At 41.1% G+C, this 20,791-nt stretch overlaps 1 protein-coding gene and 1 pseudogene across 1 annotated transcript; one reads left to right on the top strand and one right to left on the bottom strand.

Annotated features, from left to right (window-relative positions):
• Window positions 1-4,053: 4,053 nt before the first annotated feature.
• On the top strand, window positions 4,054-8,369 carry LOC116382329 (NADH dehydrogenase [ubiquinone] 1 alpha subcomplex subunit 4-like 2). The gene is made up of 4 exons (XM_031845307.1): window positions 4,054-4,231; window positions 6,434-6,519; window positions 7,543-7,603; window positions 7,765-8,369. The coding sequence occupies exons 1-4, from the start codon at window positions 4,187-4,189 to the stop codon at window positions 7,819-7,821; spliced, it is 249 nt and encodes an 82-aa protein (XP_031701167.1). The 5' UTR covers window positions 4,054-4,186; the 3' UTR covers window positions 7,822-8,369.
• A 3,132-nt stretch (window positions 8,370-11,501) lies between these two features.
• On the bottom strand, window positions 11,502-20,788 carry LOC116382560 (serine hydroxymethyltransferase, mitochondrial-like; annotated as a pseudogene).
• Between the last annotated feature and the right edge of the window lie 3 nt (window positions 20,789-20,791).

Here is a 20,791-nt window from a genome sequence, read left to right as displayed (position 1 = left end):
ACTATATCCGTCCAGGTCTCTTTCTCTCATCTGATTCAAAGGTTTTGACTCACTGAAGAATTCTCAGGTGACTTGCAGGTGTGTTTGCTGCACTGCACTGTTTCTTTGTTGGTCCACATTATTAACCCAGCAGACCTCTGCGGTCTAATGGTATTATGTGCTGAACTGTGCCACAGGTCGGGGTTCAAACCGTCTGCCAGCTTGTTCTGTTTCTCCTCAAGCAAGAACAACCACAACCACACACACACACACACACACACTAAAACCCCCCTGGTTTCCACAACAGGGCAGAGCGAGGCTAATCAGAGCTAAAGCAGGCCTGTGACTGAAGGGTGATTGGCTCAAATTTAACAAGAGGGATTAAAAGGGGGGAAAAACAAGTAAACAGGATTCATTTCTATGGCTACACTACATTTCAGTAATACTTTCTTAATGATATTTAGAGGAACAAAAGCAGCAGGTGGGAACTCAAAGACGACGATGGATAATGTTTTTTTCTAACCCTTTCAGCTGACTTTGTGTTTGGCTAATGGGGGGATGCCAATGTGTGGCTTTTGGTTGGTTGTACAGCATTAACAAGCAGTTGGTGAATAATCTCTTACGGTTTATATTTACAATATTATGTGGCTATGATCCCCGTTGGCCTGGTGCTTGTGAGCCCCTCAAGATATGTCGCAGCTCAAACTAAAAAAAACAAACATGCGATGGGTGGTCATGGTGCCCACTTTTATGCATGTTCATTCCTGCTTTCAGCTCCTCCGCCACTACCACCTTGCCAGATGTCAGCGAGGAACAAGTCAAATTTACTGCTAGGGCCAATATGCGTCATCATTAGACAGCTCACGGGATAATGTAGGTATACCTGCACCGTATTGGACCTGAGTTGGCACTGCTTGTGCCATAGTGTTGGCTAGTGTCCAATTAGGAGGATTTATCTGTGAGCTCTGTGCTGCAGGTCAGCAGGAGCAGCAGGCAGGGCTGAGCTCATGTCACACAGTCCTGTGTCAGAAGGGAGGAGAAAATAAGGAGCCAGAGTTGGCGGTGTGACGGATGCACAATGAGGGTTTATATAATGGCTGGACAATCGTATTGCATCTTATTTTTCCTGTGTAAAACTGGGGCCTGCATGTCACACATTCTGAATAATTCCGGAGGCAACAATATGATCCACTTATTTCGTTCTTCTTTTGATGGTTACAGAGTTTAAAATAGCCTGTTGACAGAATGTCAGAATGGCACAGTTACACAAGGTGAAGACATGTCGAAATCCAATACAACCTTTGTGGCAGACAACCACTTCTTTCTCTCCATGCTTCCTGTCTCTCTTCACTCTGCACAGGGAAAAAACAAACTTTTGCAGACTATCACAAACATAGATGCCTTGTGTTCAAGGGTGGGAAGCCTGAGAGGGATCATGGCCTTGTTTCTAGCGACTTAGTTGGATGGGGCGCCTCCACAGTGGGGAGTGAAAATGGGGCTATAGCTTGAACCTAATACGCATGATGCCGTACTGGTGAACCTCATTGTGTTTGAGCTGATTTGTTACTTTTTTTCTACTGCAGCAGTATTCAGAAAGCAATATCACCCTATAAAAATACTCCATCACAAGTAAAAATCCTGCATTTGAAAGTCTGTGAAGACAATTTAGCAAGAAGATGTAATTTAAGTTTCAAAAGTACCTATTCAAAGTGTAAAGCAGTGGCTGTTGCAGCTAGTTGAGGTGGAACTAATTTAAACTATTTTCTGTCCACTTTTGGGTAGTTTAATCTGGAATTATCATATTTTAGGTACTGATCTACATTGTATGTAAATTCTTAACCTGAAAAGTAAACATCAACGATAGCTTGTCAAATGAATGTTGTAGTTGAGTAAAAAAGTTCAGTGTTTCATTATAAAGTAGCACGAATGAAAATATCATAATTAAGTGTAGTACGTTGTGTACATAACTTTGATCCACTGAAAGCCACAAATTGTTTTGAGAAGTATTTGGAGTTGATGCGTCGTGTGAGAAGCTCCTTACATCTGACATCTGCCAAACATCTTTTGTAGATTCAAGAAACAACCAAATTTGCATGATACTCGTAAAAAACGTCCATGATTACTGTTTGTTTTTTGGGTTTGATTTTCCAACACAACATTCAGTGTTTCTTGGCAGCTGTCCTTCTAGATCCCATGTCAGGGCTGCAACATTATAAACTGGACATGGACAAGTGTTGACAAACCGCTGTCTCTGCATCGTTACCGACCAATCATTATTCTTTGGTAAGATTTCACGTATTTGTTTACAGGGATTGCTGTTAAAGGGATATTCCACTCAGTCATTTTATTATAAAACACTCTCCTACTGTGGTCTTGAAACGTGTCTAAAAAAGGTTTGTAGTTTGTAGCCCTCACAAAGAACAAAGGTGGAAGTAAAGTACCAACATACCCATAGAAACTAATCAACAATAAGCAATCATTTCTGCAGCATAATCCACTTCACTATTGCTCACCCATATGCTTTCCACTGCTGCACAGGTAGAAGTAAGGAGATAACGAGATGAACATATTTAAATGATTTTGAACATGAATAGCATTTGCTTTAAGTAGAAAAGTTGACTATGTCAGAGGAGCTGTTTGAGAAGTTTCTGTAGAACTTTTTTACTTCTGTGAAAACTTGTCACTACTGCATGCTTTGTAAGTGACGGGAATCCAGCTACACACTTTTCAGAGCCACCTGTCAAAACTACAGGGGGTCCAGTAGGTGCTTCATACCGAGAAGGTAGATGTTGGATCAAGTTACTCTTTAAAACAGCTGTGAAACAGTGGTTAAATATGTTCCAGTTATTGTCCAATGGTTAGTCCACCTGGCTACACACACACACACACACACACACACACACACACACTGTATTGAATTGTATTTGTTTTAACTTCCGATTAAACTGGAGTACAATGAATCAGAGACACTGGTCCATGTAACAGAATGGGAGGTTGTTTCATTGTTGCATTGACCTTAGTTTAGCTAAGTCAAGCCTCCCATTACCTCAAGAGTTAATGTGAAGGTGACATTGTTATTCTGCTCCTCAGGCATCACCGTGTTATGTTTTCATCTTTTTTTCTCTGGGTTAGCTGATAATCATACAGAGCTAATCTCCAGGCTGAATCACAAGTGGAGCACTTGCTGGGAACATTTTTCCTTGGATTAACCCAACATTTTATAACATTTGATTAAAAATCAGCTGCATAACACTGAGACTTCTTCTGCAAGTCATGGTCAACAAGCTGAGTTGTTTCTAAACTCTGTCTGTTTGTCAAAGTGTATCTAGGTCAATGAATGTGTGGTAATGTTTTGAAAAGTGTTTCGAGTGTACAATACTGGTGATTGTGCTGCATAATTATGTTTTGGATTGCCCCTGACTTTAGTTGCCAACATAAACAGCCAGAATACAAAGGGATCGCTTCCCTGAGTGTTTTTGAAGAGGACACAACTTGCGAAGTTTGGTATCATTCATTGTTTTTTGCATTATTTCTTCTTAACAATAGTTTACTGAACATTTGTTTAACTTCATTACATGAGAAACAGAAAATGCTCACACAAAATAGTACTTCAATTGCAGCCCCATTTAAACCTCAAGGAGGTTTCTCTTTGGTGTAGCAGATTTCAGTTCAACTGTGTTTTCCTGGGATGTGTACTGGATGCATCTTTACAGATATGATTAGGCCAACTGAAGAGGCCCATAGAATATAAATATTCCCCAGCGGCCTCTTGAAAGGACACAGTGTTTGTATGCTTTTCCACTTCCTCCAGTCAGCTCCCAAAGGGTCGAAAGTCTTCAAAATGCAGTAAAGGAAATGAGGGAGACAAGGCCTTTGAGCTTCTTCTGATTAAACACTGTGATATGAGCATCAAATGTTCTCTCTGCTGGATATTTAATGAATATTTACAAGGATGAAACCTTATTGTTTGAATATAAACTGTTACACGGTGTCCAGCACCGAGCATTCACCCCAACAAGGGAGCTGAAGTTGCTGTAATCAGATGTAAATGACCTCTTTCTCCTCCTCCTCCTCCCCTCCTCCCTCCGCACGCAGAGAGCAACAGGTCTAAATCCTGTCTGTGCACTGCGGATATCAAGGGCCTGAAGTACTGACTCTGAATCATTTTATTTCATTGCATTGTTCCTACTCTCTATAAACAGGAGTCATGGTATTTCGGACAGCAGTAGAGCATGCTAAGAGGCACCCTGGGGTAAGTAACATGTATATCTTTCCTGTTTGTTTCTCTTTAGGACTTTATTGTCAGTGACAACAACCTGTTTTCAATCCCCAAAAGTTTTAATGTAAAATAATTATTAAAACTGAAATAACACAACATTTTAATATGACGATGTGCTTTTCTGAATCATCATTTGGATAGCTCTAGTGGGTCACATGTTCTGCAGAAAATAAATGTTGATTTTTCTCCCTGCACATTATTCAACAACGATGCCATATTAGCATCAATGTAAGTACATTTTGGTTAACTAGAAGTTAAGTATTGTGTTTTTTATCTATTCATTTGTTTGTTTATTCACTGTAACAGATGCAGTACAGTAATGTTATGTATTGTAGGTCTGGCTGAAGCGAGTTTGCTGCTCCATCACTGGTTAGGCTTTCAAATTCAGGTTAACATTTATTTTTTTTAGGCTCCTAACCAAATGTAATTCTGCCTTCTATGATATCATTACATTATGAATAACATCACATACAAATGAATGTAATATAAAATGTATTCACAATGAATTTAACTTGATATACTGTATGTTGATAGGTTCTAGCTTTAGTTAATACAATTCTGTAGCAGACACACTTGATGATTGCCTGGAGGGTTTATAGAGTCTTGGTACATTAATTGACGCGATCAGAAGACTAATTTTGTCCCATCTGATCTTATTTTAACTCCAAATAAGCAGGTTAAGTTTCTCCAGTGGCTCATTTGAAATCAAGCCAAACTGAGAGAGGCTTAAGACTTAAAAACACTCCCATGACCCGAACAAACCTCCTAAATCTAAACTGACAAAATCGTACGTTTTAAGGAGATGAGTAGTTGGAATAAAATACATTCAAAAATATGAGTTGTCCCTACAGGTGATGGGATTATTTCTGCGTTTTTTAACCAGCTCTGCTGTCAGAGAGCGAAGTGAAAGAGTGTTAACTTCTTGTCATCGACCTCCCATGAGAGCGAGTGAGAGAGAGGGAGAGAGAGAGAGAGAGAGAGAGAGAGAAATGCTGCAGGGAGAAAATCCCTATGAGACTCTACCAGAGCTCCTTCATATGGTCTATCATCAAACAGACTGACAGACAGGCAGACAGGCTGAGACAGACAGTGGGCATAGTCATAGTCCAGTACCTGAGTAAATGTACTTAGTTACGATCCACTACCGTAGAGCTAAAAGTAGTGATTAGGAGAAGTGAGTGATTTGTTGTGTAAGCAGATAGACAGTAGCACAGTAGACAGTAAGTGAATCAAGTGTAAAGAGACAAGTTATCAGAAAGACAGTCAGTCAGACAGAGAGCGTTTGACAGGCAGACAGAATTAAAGACAGGCCTGATTATTATTCAGTCATGTTGCTGTAGATCTTAAGGTGACAGTAAAAAGTGCTTCTTCTCTCTCTGGCTGTCTTTCAGTGTTTCTTTTACCAGAGTAAAAGTACAAATCAGACAAGCTACGTAAAAGTCATGCATACTAGTAAAAGTATATAAATTTGATCGGTAAAATGTAAAAAAGAAAAGAAGTAAATGCCTGTTTTGCAGAAAAACATCCCCTCTGACTGATTTGTCATTATATGTATATATACACAACAGTAACACTACATTAATTCACCATTTACTTAGAATACTGTGTTAAAGTATTGCACTGTACTGTGTTTAGTTTATACTTATCTGACACATGATCTAACGCAGCACCAACACTCACAGAGTGGATTTAATGGTGGTGGTGGGACCGATCACGTGTCACTCAGATTGCACAGGTGGACTTTGTTTAAGTAATGATTTGACTTCTGAAGGTAAACACCAGATAGCACCATATCTTATTTAAGGGCTTCAACTCAAAGGGGGTGAATACATATGCACACAGCACTTTTCAGTTTTTTCTTTTTTTTTTGTCATTTTATTTCACCAACTGTCACTATTTTGTGTAAAGGTCAACTACTAGATCCAAATGAAAATCCATTTTAATTCCAGGTTGTAATGCAACAAAATAGGAAAAACGCCAAGGGGGGTGAATACTTTTGCAAGTCACTGTATGCACTAATAAAATCACATCAGCTATCTTATTTTGAAAGCCTCAGGTTGTGTTGTCATTTATAAGTAGCACAGTATCACATATGAAATAAAAAAATCTACTTATGTTAAATAAAATAAGACTTAAGGAGCCTTATCTTTGGATTGTCTCTCTCTGTGTCTGCAGCTCATCCCCCAGTTCTTCTTCATCTGTTTGGGAATGGGCGGGGCATCCATGTATCTGCTCCGGTTGGCTAAAGGACCCCATGTCACGTAAGGACCTCTGATAATATGCAACAGAGATAATATGTAATATGTCAGGATGATACCTGGTAAAACAAAAAGTTCACAAGTTTGGTGGCCTTCTTGAGCTGTTTACTGACTAAACAAGTTACCTGTTCAATAATGTAAACATCTGCATTTTGTCAAAATTGAGACTGAGCATCAGGTGTATTTTTCACCATTCTTTAAACAAATGCATCCCCATGCACAAGGAATCTGAAAATGAGCTTAATACGTGTGTTTTCCTTTGGTTTAGACATCTGTTTAGTTCTGTTTTCATTATCATTATTTGAGGACAATTAGCCTCAAATTTCCAAAAAAGAATCAATGACCCCCGTCAGGGCGGTCACAGGATGGAGTACACCACCAGATTAAGATGTATAAACAAGGAAATTATGGATTTTAGACTTCCTTCCCTTTAGAATTTCATCTTCATATGCAGATGTGCTAACATTTTAACAAGGCATGTGGAGGACAGATGAATATGTTTTACACTATAACCAAGCTGAGAGATTCTGTTTTACGATTGTTACTGACTACAGGGATCCCCGCTCACTTTGATTTTCCCCTCCAGCCGCCTCTTGCCTGGACTTCCTCTCCTCCTGCTGCTATACAAACCTTTGATTTACCCGTAATGATACTGCAATAACAGCAGACACAGCAAAGTGCTTTTAACACAAGCTCACAGGATGGTGCTCTGTCTTGTTTCTTTGCAGGTCTTTCATCATTTATTTGCAGCAATGATTCTTTATATCCTTGATGACATTATTAAAAAGAGTGTCTTGTTGATGGCACAGCAGGCTTACAGCACATACTGAGTGCTGAGTTTGAATCTGACCCACAACTTTTTGGTTGTTATCTTTTGTTGTGTGTATAAAATATCTTGGCTCTCAGAGGTATCAGATCACTTTTTATTATATTTGTTTAAGTCTGAAATGAGAGCTTTATTCATGCATCTCAGATTCCCAAAGAGCCTAATATACCAATTCTGTCCGTATCTATTTGTGTATTTAGCTGGAACAAGACCAACAACCCAGAGCCATGGAATAAACTTGATCCCACGTATCAGTACAAGGTAATACAGCACACTGCGAGTATTCGTTGTTAACATAGATGGCCTCCTACTTGTAATTAATGTATACATCTCTGTTTGCATGTGAGATTGGATACAGAAATTGTTTCTTAGCACAACAGTATCAAGCTTCCACTCAGTTTGAATTCCATCTTCTTCCCCAGCTGGTGGCCATCACCACCGACTACAAAAACCTAAAGAAAGACGGACCTGAGTTCTGAATCTCTCGCTGGCTTGAAAAAGTAACAGAAAATCCTGATCTAGGGTCAGATCCACTCCCCCTCCCCCCTTGATGTTGTCACCGTATAGTTGTAAGGTGAAATGCATTCTAGATCAGGATCTGTAAATCTTTAGTGTCTCTGTGCCTGTGTGATGTTTGCGAAGCATCTGGTGATCTGGTAAATGTGACCAGCATTGTCAGTGAATGGATCCTGAAGGCACATATGAATATGGAAAAAGTCGAATATGTCCACTTTCTACATAATTGCACCTGTGCAAGTGGTATTGTTTTTTTTGCCAATTTAATGCAAATAAGGGATGCTGTATCACAACTGTTTTGTTAACCATGCTGTTGCTGTTTTAGAAATTTCAGTGTATCATTTTGAAAGTTTCAGGCATCTATTGGTTTCTGTTTACCTCTTATCACATATAAAAATGAATTATCAGACACACAAAAAAATAAAAATCAATGATGACAGATGACAAAAAAAGACAGGGATGCATAAACTTGGCTGGACTCTTTCAATAAACAGTCCGTCTGTTTCATGTTTGGATGAGAGCGTTTGTTGTCAACCTGCACCGTGACTTTCTTCAACCACCTGCGTGGAACTGAGTCAGATACAGATCTTTTTCCACATCCTACGATAGAAATACACAACCGGTAACCCTGATGGAACGGATCCATCTGTTGGCAGTGCAGCTGTCACTTTGCAGCCTGATTGGTGCTTATATGGCCACATTTAGTGGTGTGTGTGTGTGTGTGTGTGTTGGTGTGTATGCACCAGTGTGTGTGACAGCAGCCCTTTGCCTTATTTGATCAGCGACAGCAGTGGCAGGATGCTGAGCAGTCTCCCAGCATGGTGTTGATGTATGACAGCAGAGCACAGTCTAAGTGTACACACACACACACACACACACACACACACACACACACACACACACATACAGTCTCTCAATACTGCAGCCACAAGCATACACAGATTACATTACGTATGATGAGGTGAATCAGATGAAAGATCTTTCTCCCATTGACTTTTATCATCGATATCCACATCTGTCTTTAAAAGAAGACGCCGATGAAGAGGAGGAAAGTGATTATCAATTTAAGTCTGCAGATTAAAATAACAACCAGCTCATGAATTAAGATTTTAAAGTAACCAAAAATAGATAGATTGGTAGATAGATAGATATATACTTTATTCATCCGGCTCCAATGCTGCTCCCCCAGCAGACTACGGCGAAGTACAGTGCACTGGCCACAACAGATTGGTAGAACATCTCCAACATCCTGCTGCACATGTTGAAGGATCGAAGTTTCCTCAAGAAAAAGGGTCGACTCATCCCCTTCTTGTACACAGCATTGATGTTGGTCTTCCAGTTCAGTCTGCTGTCGATGGAGACCCCCAGGTGCTTGTACTCCTCTACCATGTCCACGTCCTCTCCCAGAACTCTCAGCGGTTGTGGAGCCGTCGTCTTCCTCCTGAAGTCGACCACCATCTCTCTGGTCTTGGCAACGTTCAGAAGCAGGTGATTTCTACCGGCCCACTCCACAAAGTCATCCACTACTGTCCTGTACTCCTCCTCCCGTCCGTCCCTTATACACCCGACCACTGCAGAGTCATCAGAGAACTTCTGCAGATGGCATGACCCTGAGTTCTACTGGAAGTCAGTGGTGTACAAGGTGAACAGGAAGAGAGACAGAACAGTTCCCTGTGGAGCTCCAGTATCACTGACCACCACATCAGACAGCACACTGCCCAGTCGGACAAACTGTGGTCTGCCTGTGAGGTAGTCAGTGATCCAGGAGACGGTGGACGTGTCTACCCCCACCACCCGCAGCTTCTCACTCAGCAGCACTGGTTGGATGGTGTTGAATGCACTCGAGAAATCAAAGAAAGTGATTCTCACAGAGCCACCGGTTCCATCCAGGCGGCGTCATCAAAAATACCATAAATATGTTGTAAGGTGAGTAATGGTAAAACAAAAAAACATTTGTGGTAACTCTCAGGAGACAGGATTTGTCAATCTTTAACTTGTGACTGGATATTGTATATTTTGAAACTTGTCATATTTAATATTGACATACAGTATTTATCCCTCCCTTATTTCCTCCTCATTAACTCCCTCAGTAACACCTCTGCTGCTTATAAAGGATAAATTAAAAACAAACTTCTAAATTCTTACACGAATTTGGCTTTATTCAGTGAAGGTGAGACTCATGTTTCATCCTCTTAAGAAACCTTCAGACCACCCTTCCGGCTCTCTGCGCTCGTATTCATCTCTTTCCTCCCCGTAAAATGACAAAAAGAGCGAATGAAGAGAGAAGAAAGCGAACATCAAAAAATCATCCGACTTTTAAACACCAAAAAGATTGTTGTGGTAATAAGGAGATGGCTAGAGGCAGACAATGGAGCTTGAGGGACTATGTGATTTCCCTGAAGGATATTTAAAAGCCTTATAACACACACACACACACACACACACACACACACACACACACACATACGCACACTGCGTTAAAGGAGTTGGCAGGTCATGAGAAACAGGCACAGAGATGAGCAGATGAGTCGGTATTTGCGTTGTGATGATGCGTGTGTATGTCCTTGTGTTGTTTCTGTGTGTTTTCTGACGACAGAGCTGTGAGAGCTTCCCTCACCTTTGACCTGTGATTCAGCTGGCCGGTCTCTGCGGAGGGGACTCATTCCTCTTGCACAAACTCAAGCAATAACCTTCAAATAAAAAATTGGAAGACGGACTGAAAAGCCCAGCAGGACTAAAAAAAAGTCTGACACCAAAATAAACGCCCATTCAGTTCATCAGAGAAATAAATATTAAGCGCTCCAAGAGGCAGCAAGTTATGTTGCAAAGCTCGTTTTAGTGCTGCTTTATAAAATACTTTATGTCTCAGAGGAAACTGTCCTTTCAGAATAATAAAAACATACATCAAAATAAAATAACAAAGTCTCATCCTGCAGTGAAGGAAAGAGGAAGCCTGCTCTTTTTTGTATCTGTCTGGGAGTATAAAGATCTGACTGCAGCAATTTGAGAAACAGGGGGAGAGAACGTGTTTAGATCAATAGAAGTGCAAGTTCTGAAGGTATTGTGAGGACAGTGAAGGACTCTGGTGTTACAAAATGCTCTCATCTCACCTTGTATCCAATTAACTATATGTTTATGAGCATTATGTAATGTCGGGTAACATAAAAAGATGCTAAATGTGAATTAAGATGGTCTCACCTCGACCACCTGCCTGTTTCTATTTTTTAATAACAGGTTCAGTCTGGTAGTCTTCATGCAAGAAAGTTAGTTTTAACAACATGAAACAAGTCATTCAAATAGAAAAAACCCAATTGTTCAGTGGAGTCAGGAAGCCTTCATTGGACAAATCAAATGTCTGAAGCTCATGTGTTCTTTCAGGGTGGAAAGCTCTGGCTCTTTCTGCTGAAAAGATCCACTTTATTTTCTTTTTCTGGACTGTTCCCTGAAGTTGACAGTGAGAGGAAATGAGACATCAGACATGCAGATCAGTGTTTATAAACTCTGGCGAGTCTCCTTCCTCCTCCGACCCATAAACATAAATCATCTGCCTCTCTAAGAAATGCATGCGTCTTATATGACAGCAGGTATTCATAAGACCAGTGCAAGTGACAACAGAGAGCTGTTAGAAAATTCAACAAACATAAACATTGAAGACCAATTTTTATTGCAATGAAGAAGATCACTGTAGCCTATATATATGTTGTACTATATTCACAAATATACAAGGAGATATAGTATGTTATACAAACAAAAGAAGAAATAAAATGTGCACTGTCTAACTGTTTCCCCATTTAGTTTGTGGTTTTGCGGGTTTAAACTGAGCTTGTGTTCAATTCCTAACACAGCTGCTGCAAGTTTCCCAGCCTGGGACAAAGCCTGGCGTTGATAAGGACTCTCAATACTGCTTATTGACAAAAAGCCAAATACCTTGAACACTTATGGTCCTTCTCGGCGTAGAGAAGCAAACAACAGTCTCAGAAGTGGGGAACTTATTAGAGCGAGCGCAGCAGCTGTTAATGAATTAACTGCAGGATAATGTACGTTACTGTGCAACGTTTTAATGGAAAGCATCATCATTATCAACCTCATCATCACATGCACAAAACAAATCATTTCCATTTCTAGTAGGTCCAAACATGATTTGAAACGACGCTTGTTTCCATGGCAGCGTCATCAAAAGACTATTACATCAGAGGAGTTATGAAGGGGATACTGGCTTTCTGTGTGATGTGTTATTAGTGGTCAGTGAATCCGGGCATGGGGAAGGGTCTGGCGAATAGCTCCACCCGCTGGCGGAGCTCCGCAATGCGCGACACCGTCTCTTGGTCCTCCAACAGGAAGGACTTAAAGCTGGACAGATTTCCTGAGAAAGAGCAATAAAGAAAAAAAGTGAATATAAAACCCTGTACAACATTGAACCTCCTTAAAACTTTTAAATGTTTTCCTTTAGATGCACATCATCATGTCACTTTTGAACACATTATCTCTGGTTCTCCTTAGTAACAATGCATTAGACAGCCTTCTCACCAAACATCGTGTCATCATGATGCGTCTAACACTATATAAAACACACTCTTCCTCCTCTCTCACCAGTCTTCTTTTTCACATCCAGTGCGATCTGAATCCCTTCATCAATAAACTCCACAACCTTTTCAAAGTCTGCCTCCTTGAACTGTCTGGAGGTTAGAGCCGGAGTCCCTGTCAGAAAAACAGTATAATAATTAAATATTAAGGTGAGGTTAAGAGAGACACATGCTGACAGGTTGACTGACAGGCCGATGAATATACAGACAAATCATACAGACAGAGACACGTCACACAGACAGACACACAAAGGGAGAACAAAAGGTCCAATAACATTTGGGTAGCAAGACTGAGTGGTTGACAGATTCGGCCCAAACAACCTCTCCTCCTGCAGCTCTTCACCATCAATAACCAGATAACCAGCACATCCTGTACAAGCTTTTTATCTACTCGTCTGAGTACCGAGTCTGAGTCCTCCTGGAGTCATAGCACTCTTGTCTCCGGGGCAGGTGTTCTTGTTGGCGGTGATGGACACCAACTCCAGGACCCTCTCAGCTCGAGCCCTGTCCATCCCGTGGGGCTGGAGGTCAACCAAGGCCAGGTGGGTGTCTCTCCACCTGAGAGGAGAAGGAGGAGGAGGAGGAGGAGGAGGAGGAGGAGGAGGACATATTTACTGTTTTTGCTCATAATGTGTCTGACAGTGTGATAAATTATCCTTCACTCTCCACTCAAACCTTCATACAAACAATGATACAGTTTTCACTTTTCTCTTTGTATTCCCCCCCCCCCCCCATTTAACTGTCAAGTGAAGGTTACGTGACTTTTTCCAAAGTTATGAACCGAATGCAAATTAGGTTGGAGCAATTGCATCAGGTACTTTGAGTGGTATAAGTGCAATATTACTTTAAATGCTAAATTTAAATCCATATTCAGTGAAAAGAACCCCACACAAACATAAAAAAAACTTCTTATGTATATATATATTTATATATATATGTATATGTATGTGTTTTGTACAAGCACCCTTCAACTCCCTCAGTACCTGACACCAGTGTGTAGCCTTTCTTCAGCAGAGCATTAGCCATGGACTTGGCATTCAGCAGCACTTGAGCAATGTACTGTTTGAACATGGGAGTGGAAGCCGGCAGAGACAGAAATGATGCTGCATGTGTAACGAGAAAGACCATATCGGGACACTCCAGATGACTTGTATGTTTTATACGTAAACTGCTGAAATGAAGTTGGTGTTGAAAATGTTCTGCAGAGCATTTTCCCAAAGGAGTTTCTCTCTCATTTTGTCTTGCTGGCTATTGTTAAATACTTATGATTAATTTTGGTTGATATCTGGACCTGTTTGAGGGCGACAGCCACCCCTCCAATAGCGTGGTTGTGTGGTCCTCCCTGAAGTGATGGGAACATGGCAAAGTTCACCCTGTCCTGGAGGTCATAGGTCACCTCCCGACCTTTCTTATCCACAGACCGCACACCTTTCCGGTAGAAGATCAGACCGCCCCTGCAGCGTGGAGAGAGAAAACCGAATGCACTCAACTTTAAATATCCCTTTAAAATGTTTCATCTAATAAAAGACGGTGTGCTCCTCCTTATTACGCACATCTTGTATCGTGCAATACAGAACCACACAGTTTCATGCCACATCACAAGAACTTTGTTTGTCATGATCTGCCCTGCTCCTATCAGTCATTCACTACATGTACCAGCCCAGTAATTAGCCAGTTTGTCATTGTTCCACATAATGCCCCAGTATTCATGTTAGTTTGTTTCTCTAGTGCATTGAGTCCCTGTGGTTAGTCTTTTGTTTTTTTACCTGTTCCCTCTCTGCATTTGGACTCTCAGCCTGTAGGCCATTTTTCGCAATAAATCATTGACATCATTCTGCTGCTGCTGCTTCTGTCTGCATTTGGCTCCAGTTCCTGTTTTCTATACCACCAACCGTAACAATTTTAATAACCTGACCTGACCACCATTAACATGTATTCTGTGACCAGTGAAAAAAATCATTCACTCACGACATCCAAGCCCTCACCTTGCTCCACGCAGGGACTTATGGGTAGTGGAGGTGACCAGGTCAGCGTACTGGAAAGGAGAGGGAACAGCTCCTGCTGCCACCAGGCTGCTGATATGAGCCATGTCTGCCAGCATGTACGTAGGCATTTAGCTCCACACACAGCTGAAACACACACATCACTTCATTGTACATACTCATACGCCTTTCCGTTAACTTATTTTCTCTTCTTTGGGTTTCCTATTTTAGTTGCCATTATATTTGGCTATTCTTCCCTGAGGGAGATAAAAAGCTTTTTGATAGAGCTAAGGGCTATCATAATGTAGTAGTGGACATAATTCCTGAAATAAGAGGTACCTTCTTCATGCGAGAGTAGTCGATGAGGCGAGAGTAGGCGCTGGTTCCTGCTATGATGAGTTTGGGTCTGAAGAGTCGGGCCGTCTTCTCCAGCTGGTCATAATCTATCAGAGCTGTTTTGGGCTGAGATGATACAGGAGGATAGAGGAAAGAGTCACACGCTAGTCAAAAGTGAACTCCTGGTAGTTTTGTTTTTGTAACAAGATTAACTATTTACAAAATGTCAACCGAATTACTCACATCCAGCTTGTAAGGCATCGATTCGAAGTAGATGGAGGTGGCTGAGATTCTCTTGGTGTCTGTCTTGTAGCCGTGGGTAAGGCTGAAATGTGGTGGAGTAAAAAAAAAGTAATTTTAGTCCAGCATGCATGCCACTAGTTCAAAGAGTTCATCTGAAACATTGTGAACTTATTCTGACCTCTCTTCCATACGACCAGAATTATTTATGTAATCGAAGTTCATCTTTAGTTGCTGCTTGTATATTCGTACATTTAAATACAATTCACCTGGTCATGTGAAGACTAGATTTTCCTTTATATTATTTCCTTACTTTTGAGAAGTAAAATGCTGTTTTGTCTTGTTACTGTTTGCATTTTTCAATCTATTGTTGTATGCTAAATAATATAAACTATTTGTGTGCATTTATATCAAAATCCTTCTAATTTACTGTACTCCTAACTCCCAGCCAGCCATCATATAAGCTTTAGTGTCCGGCATATAAAAGTTGCAGGTCAGCGTTCATCTATAAGCTATTATAGCCTGCAGTGATAATATGACTCAGATGCGTGTTTGGGTGTCAGTTTGGAAGACTTATTGTTTACATTTCCCACACTTCAGTGGTTGTAGTTCAAATAAGATGTATTCATTTCAGAGAGGGTGGTCTAATGTGATGACTACAGACTGTGTGACTAACATTCTGTCATTTACATTAATTCCTCTTGACGTTAAGTCACATGAAAACATCTAGTTTCATGCAAGAAAAATGTCAGAACCACTCAGGCAAAATCTCACATAATTTCATGGCACATTTAGCAAAAGTGTAGCCAACATAATAACTGTCAGATAATGCCTATAACATGTCAGCCTAAATGCATTGGAATGTTATGTAACATCTCGTTAGAATCATAAGAATGTGACTTATTCTAGTCAGTCATTAGGCAGCGTCATCACAGCCATCCAGCTGTGAAGGAGCAGATTGCAACCAACTGAAACTTCTCCCGTGTGCAAAGCGTGTAGGAGAACGCCGAGGCTGATGCGAAAGCACCAATGGCCTTATCTAGAGCTATAGTGCTTGGTTTGTCAGGTCTGGGCTACTGCAGAAACATGGCGGCATCTCTCTCTATGTAGATATAACGGCTCATTCTAAGGTAACAAAAATATAACTATTCTTATTTTTCGGTGATTTTGCACTGAAGAATACTTATTAATATTATATTCCATTTCTGCCAATGGATCCCCCTAAATGCTACACACTGTACCTTTAATTTAGAGTGTTCTTTCTTTCTGAGTACAAGCTCACTCACTGTCCTCCGTCTGGCAGATCCAGGCCCATGATGCGGTCATGGGGCTGTAGTACAGATGTGTAGGCTGCAAAGTTAGCGGGGGATCCAGAGTACAGCTGAACGTTGACGCCCCACAGACTTGGGTCCAGACCGAAGGCGAAGAGTGCTCGCTTCTGACACAGCAGCTCAATCTTGTCAACGATCTCTGCACCTCCATAGTACCTGAGAAAGACAACATTTTAAAGTATCTTATTATATTGTATTATTTTATCTCGTATTTTGTATCGTATCGCATTATTCTGTATCGTTGCGTATTGCATCGTTACATATTCTATCGTTAAGTGTTATGTCTTGTATCGCATTACACCATTATGTATTGTATCGTATTACATTGTTATGTATTGCATTGTATTATTTCATAGCGTTTCATATTGTATCGCATAACAGTGTATTATGTTCGACAGTACTGTATCATATTATGTTGAATTGCATCATATAAATTGTAGTTTGGGGGAGTAAAATTGCCATACAATTAAATTTAACAAAATTGTACACTTGGGCTTCTGAAAATCGTTCAAAATGTTATAATAATTGTAACAATTTATTTTGGAAAGTGCATTGTCCGTGTCGTCACCTTTGTCCTGGGTATCCCTCAGAGTATTTGTTGTTCAGACAGGAGCCCTGAGCCTCGAGCGCTGCACGGCTGCAGAAGTTCTGACAGGACAAACAAGCACAGTGTCAAGATCCACAGCCACACGCCGAACATTTTATTTATATCATGCTTATATATTCAGAACACTGTCACCATCCAAATACAGTATAACCTTTTTTTTCCTGTTACCTGACGAAGGGTGACTGAACACCCCTGCTCTTTTTCAGCAAGGCCCAGCTACACAGCACAACCACAGTCCAAACTTTACTTGTCCAGTATGCAATTTACTTCAACTAAACCAATTATAATGACAATAAGGCAATTTCCAGAGTCAGAGGATGATAAGCAAAGATATTTTAATCTGTTGAATTTGTTTCATAAATCTTACAGAAAGTTCATCACAGTCTTTTCTGGAAACTGCAAAACGGATTAGTTTATCTCAAAATAATAAAGTTTTAGAGGTGATATATTCAAATTAAAAGAGAAATATGGAGGAATCTAATACTGAATCCCTGTGGGGTTCAGCACTGCCATTTTCCCAAAGACACTTGCGAGTCAGAGGAGTGATGGAGCTGCAGAAAAGGAAATGAAAGTAAATGAATTTTTCTCCCCGTCTCAGTCAGTTTTTTTCTCTCCCACTCTCACTTCTGCTCGTCTTCTCTCTCTGTCTCCCTCTCTGGCCTCCTCTGCCTTGTTATTATACTAAACCTGTCACTGTTCTGGGATCCCTCAATCATTCCATTGGGATTTAAACCCAGTCCCCCATGTGACACAAAACTCTCTCCATGACTTTTCAAAACACTGTCTCCGCACACACACACACACACACACACACACACACACACACACACACACACGATCACCCCCCCCCCCCCTCCTCTGTCTCAACTTAAAATGTGGAGATCAATGGTAGAAATCAGTAAGGGAACCTAATGGGATCACTTGGCTGTGTTCCTGAAAAAAAAAAAAAAGGTGGCTCTCCATTGGGAGTCAGCCTGCTGCAGTGACTGCCAACACACGCACGAGAAGATGAAAATCTTTTAGATGTCATTGGGATTGATAATTGCTGGAGAGTAGTGGCATGAGAGCTCCCTTCTTTTCCCACAGCTTCCACTTAGATGGAATCACTGACTAGCGAGGAGAAAAATGCAAAGGAAATCTCTGAAGAAAACAATAAATTCTAGAAACTACATCTCTGGTGACTTGCGGTTGCGCTGTCGTGTGTTGTGGCTGGCAGCAACTTAAATTGGCCAAACCAATGCTTGAAAATCTTTCTCTCTCTCTCTCTCTCTCTCTCTCTCTCTTTCTCGTTTGAATACAGGAACCAGTGGGGGATTAGAGCTCGCTAAGAGACGGCTCCCCTCCATCTGACAGCCAACATCCAATAACCCCGATCCCTCCCTTCATCCCTTTACCCATAACCCTTCATCCTTCGACCCCCCTCCCTACATCCGTCATCCTCCTTCCGGACCCTTAATCCATCTCTCCATCTTGTTATTGACATGGTCTTTGTTGAACATCAACACTCGACTGCCTCTGTCTCTCTCCTCTTTACCTCTGATGCGATGAGCTCCAGTCCCCGACACTGCCTTTCCTTCTCCTGCTGCAGGAGGCTCCACATCTCCGGGTCGTCCTGGGCCAGGTTCTCCTGCCCCGTCCATCCGTCCGCGCTGCTGAGGCCTCGCCTGCACGACTCCACTGTGACCTGCCCTTCTTGGCCCAGACATCCTGAGACCCTGAGGAAGAGGGGCTGCACGGGGCGGTGGGTAGACACACAACATTACTATTTTGGCCAACAACTACATGTCCACTTCTTAAATAGTTGTGAAACTAAGCCCATAGCATGCCTAAGCCCATAGCTTATTTACCATACATCTGCCATCACTCCTCATGCAGGCACACTCATTATTTCCTAGCTGTTATTGTTCGGCGCTGTCAATCATATCAGCTGTCTAGATCAGCTGGTCTCTCTAGCCACTAGCACAACGACACAAGGACATCGTTAGCCTATCATCTGGCTGCTGTCTTTCTTTAAATATGATTGTGTCTCTACCTTCAGTTGGGTTCAAGCTGCTGTTGCGCAACCCTCCACCTCCCCATCTCCGCCCAATCTTCGCAGATTCATCAACTTCATCAACTCATCATTCTATCAACCTCATCAGCCACCATCACCACCAGTGTCTGGACTCCACGGGGGGATTTATATTGTTGCCGCTCAGGGCAATCACAACTCGATCATAAATCTCCTCGTTGAGTTCAAGCTCCAAAGAATTTCTGTGTAACTCATTAACGCAGCATCCGTCATAATAAACGTTAACTACTAATCATTCACTTGTCTCTCCTGATGGAACTTACTGTTCTGTTTAACGACTCAGGGTGGTTAATAAAAACCTTCATGAGGAGACACAGGATTTGATGCAACTCTCCATTGTTATAAACTGTTTGTGCAGAGCAAAACTTTCTGAGGCGTTTTGTTGTTCTTTTCCAGGATTACTCCTTTGGTGTCTTTTGAAAACCTCAGAAAGAGTGAGCGTGTGCAAAACACACTTTCATCACTCAAAATTATAATACATTGCACCGGGGGTTTGGAAACCAGGGAGTTAGAATAATGGGTCTTTTGATGTTCTAAACAATCCATTAAATGAAAGGCGGTGAAAATAAAAAGTGCTATTCAGTGGAGCGGTTATGGAAAACCTTGGACATGAAAAGTGATATGTGGCTGGCCACGCAGGCAGTGACTTATTTATCAGGGTTTTGTTTGTTGAAGGCAGCTTGTAGCTGCGTGATAGTTACAGAACCCTTCCTTTGGCTTAATAGAGCGATTACTGTTCAGGCATAATATATGTTGAAGCTAGTCTCCTTTCATCTATTGTGTTCATTATGTTTTCTAAGCTTTGAGTAAATTAAGTCTTACACAAAAGGCGGAGTGTACAGTCAACTTTCCTTCAAATACAAATATTCTAGGACAAACAGCAGCACTCTTCTTATTTGAGGACCTGCAATAATCACAGTTATCAGACAAATACGGTGACACTTACTCAACTGGACTGACAAATTAAAAACACAACACAAAGTCGGGCACAACGGGCTTCTTCAAACCACACATTTCCTTCGTGGTTGAGCGGACCCGGGTTGACGAGCTGACCTACTGTGCTGTAAGAGGTGATTTAGTTACAACAGCTCTTAGGAAGCAGGGTGAGAGATCTTCTAACACAGATGCAAGTGTAAATGTGCATACATTTAAAAAAGCTCTAAAATAAATGCATAATGTACTCACCCGTATTGTTTGCCGTAACGACAGAGAAAGCATGCCTGTGACAGTTGAGCGCTGGGAAAATAGAAAACTTTTCAAAGAGCAAAGGGTGAAAGTAAAATCAGGACTGGAGGAAGGCCAAGGACATTTGTACTTTGTGTCACTGATAAAAGTAACTGCAACAGTAAATCATCCGTTTCATCCCACTCTGCGTCAGAGTTCTTTGAAGAAGAAATATCTTATCCGTCTGTACAATGAACAGGCAAGGTGTTTATTTGATAAAAAATACGACACAATTTTGTCTCTAAAGATGTATCTATTTCACGTCTTCACTTCTGTCAATGCATATTCAGAAAACAAAACAATACTACACACAAAGTGATATGGTAAATTAATTCGCTGCTTTTTGTTCAAGACAATGTGGAGCTTTTAGCAGATGAGTGTAGTTTCAGACAACACAAGGCTCACGTTATCAATCTCATTAATCTCATTGACACATTAACACAAGGAACTGCACTCACTGACGTGTTGAAAATAGTATTTAACAGCGTATAAAAACAGTCAATCTCAAGCCTATTTTAAAAACTGAACACATGGTTTTTGAAAGATGTATGAGAAGTCA

The sequence above is a fragment of the Anarrhichthys ocellatus genome, unplaced genomic scaffold (assembly GCF_004355925.1).
Source record: "Anarrhichthys ocellatus isolate YVR2014 unplaced genomic scaffold, GSC_Weel_1.0 scaffold5, whole genome shotgun sequence".
NCBI lineage: Eukaryota > Metazoa > Chordata > Actinopteri > Perciformes > Anarhichadidae > Anarrhichthys > Anarrhichthys ocellatus.
The sequence above is the reverse complement of the archived record's forward strand: the minus strand, read 5'-3'. Positions and strand labels throughout refer to the sequence as shown.

Excerpts from the sequence above, each read along its gene's own strand:
- LOC116382329 (XM_031845307.1), top strand. The coding sequence starts at position 4,187 with ATGGTATTTCGGACAGCAGTAGAGCATGCTAAGAGGCACCCTGGG. Across the intron at positions 6,520-7,542 it reads GCTAAAGGACCCCATGTCAC|CTGGAACAAGACCAACAACC; the intron begins GTAAGGACCTCT and ends TTGTGTATTTAG. Across the intron at positions 7,604-7,764 it reads ATCCCACGTATCAGTACAAG|CTGGTGGCCATCACCACCGA; the intron begins GTAATACAGCAC and ends CTTCTTCCCCAG.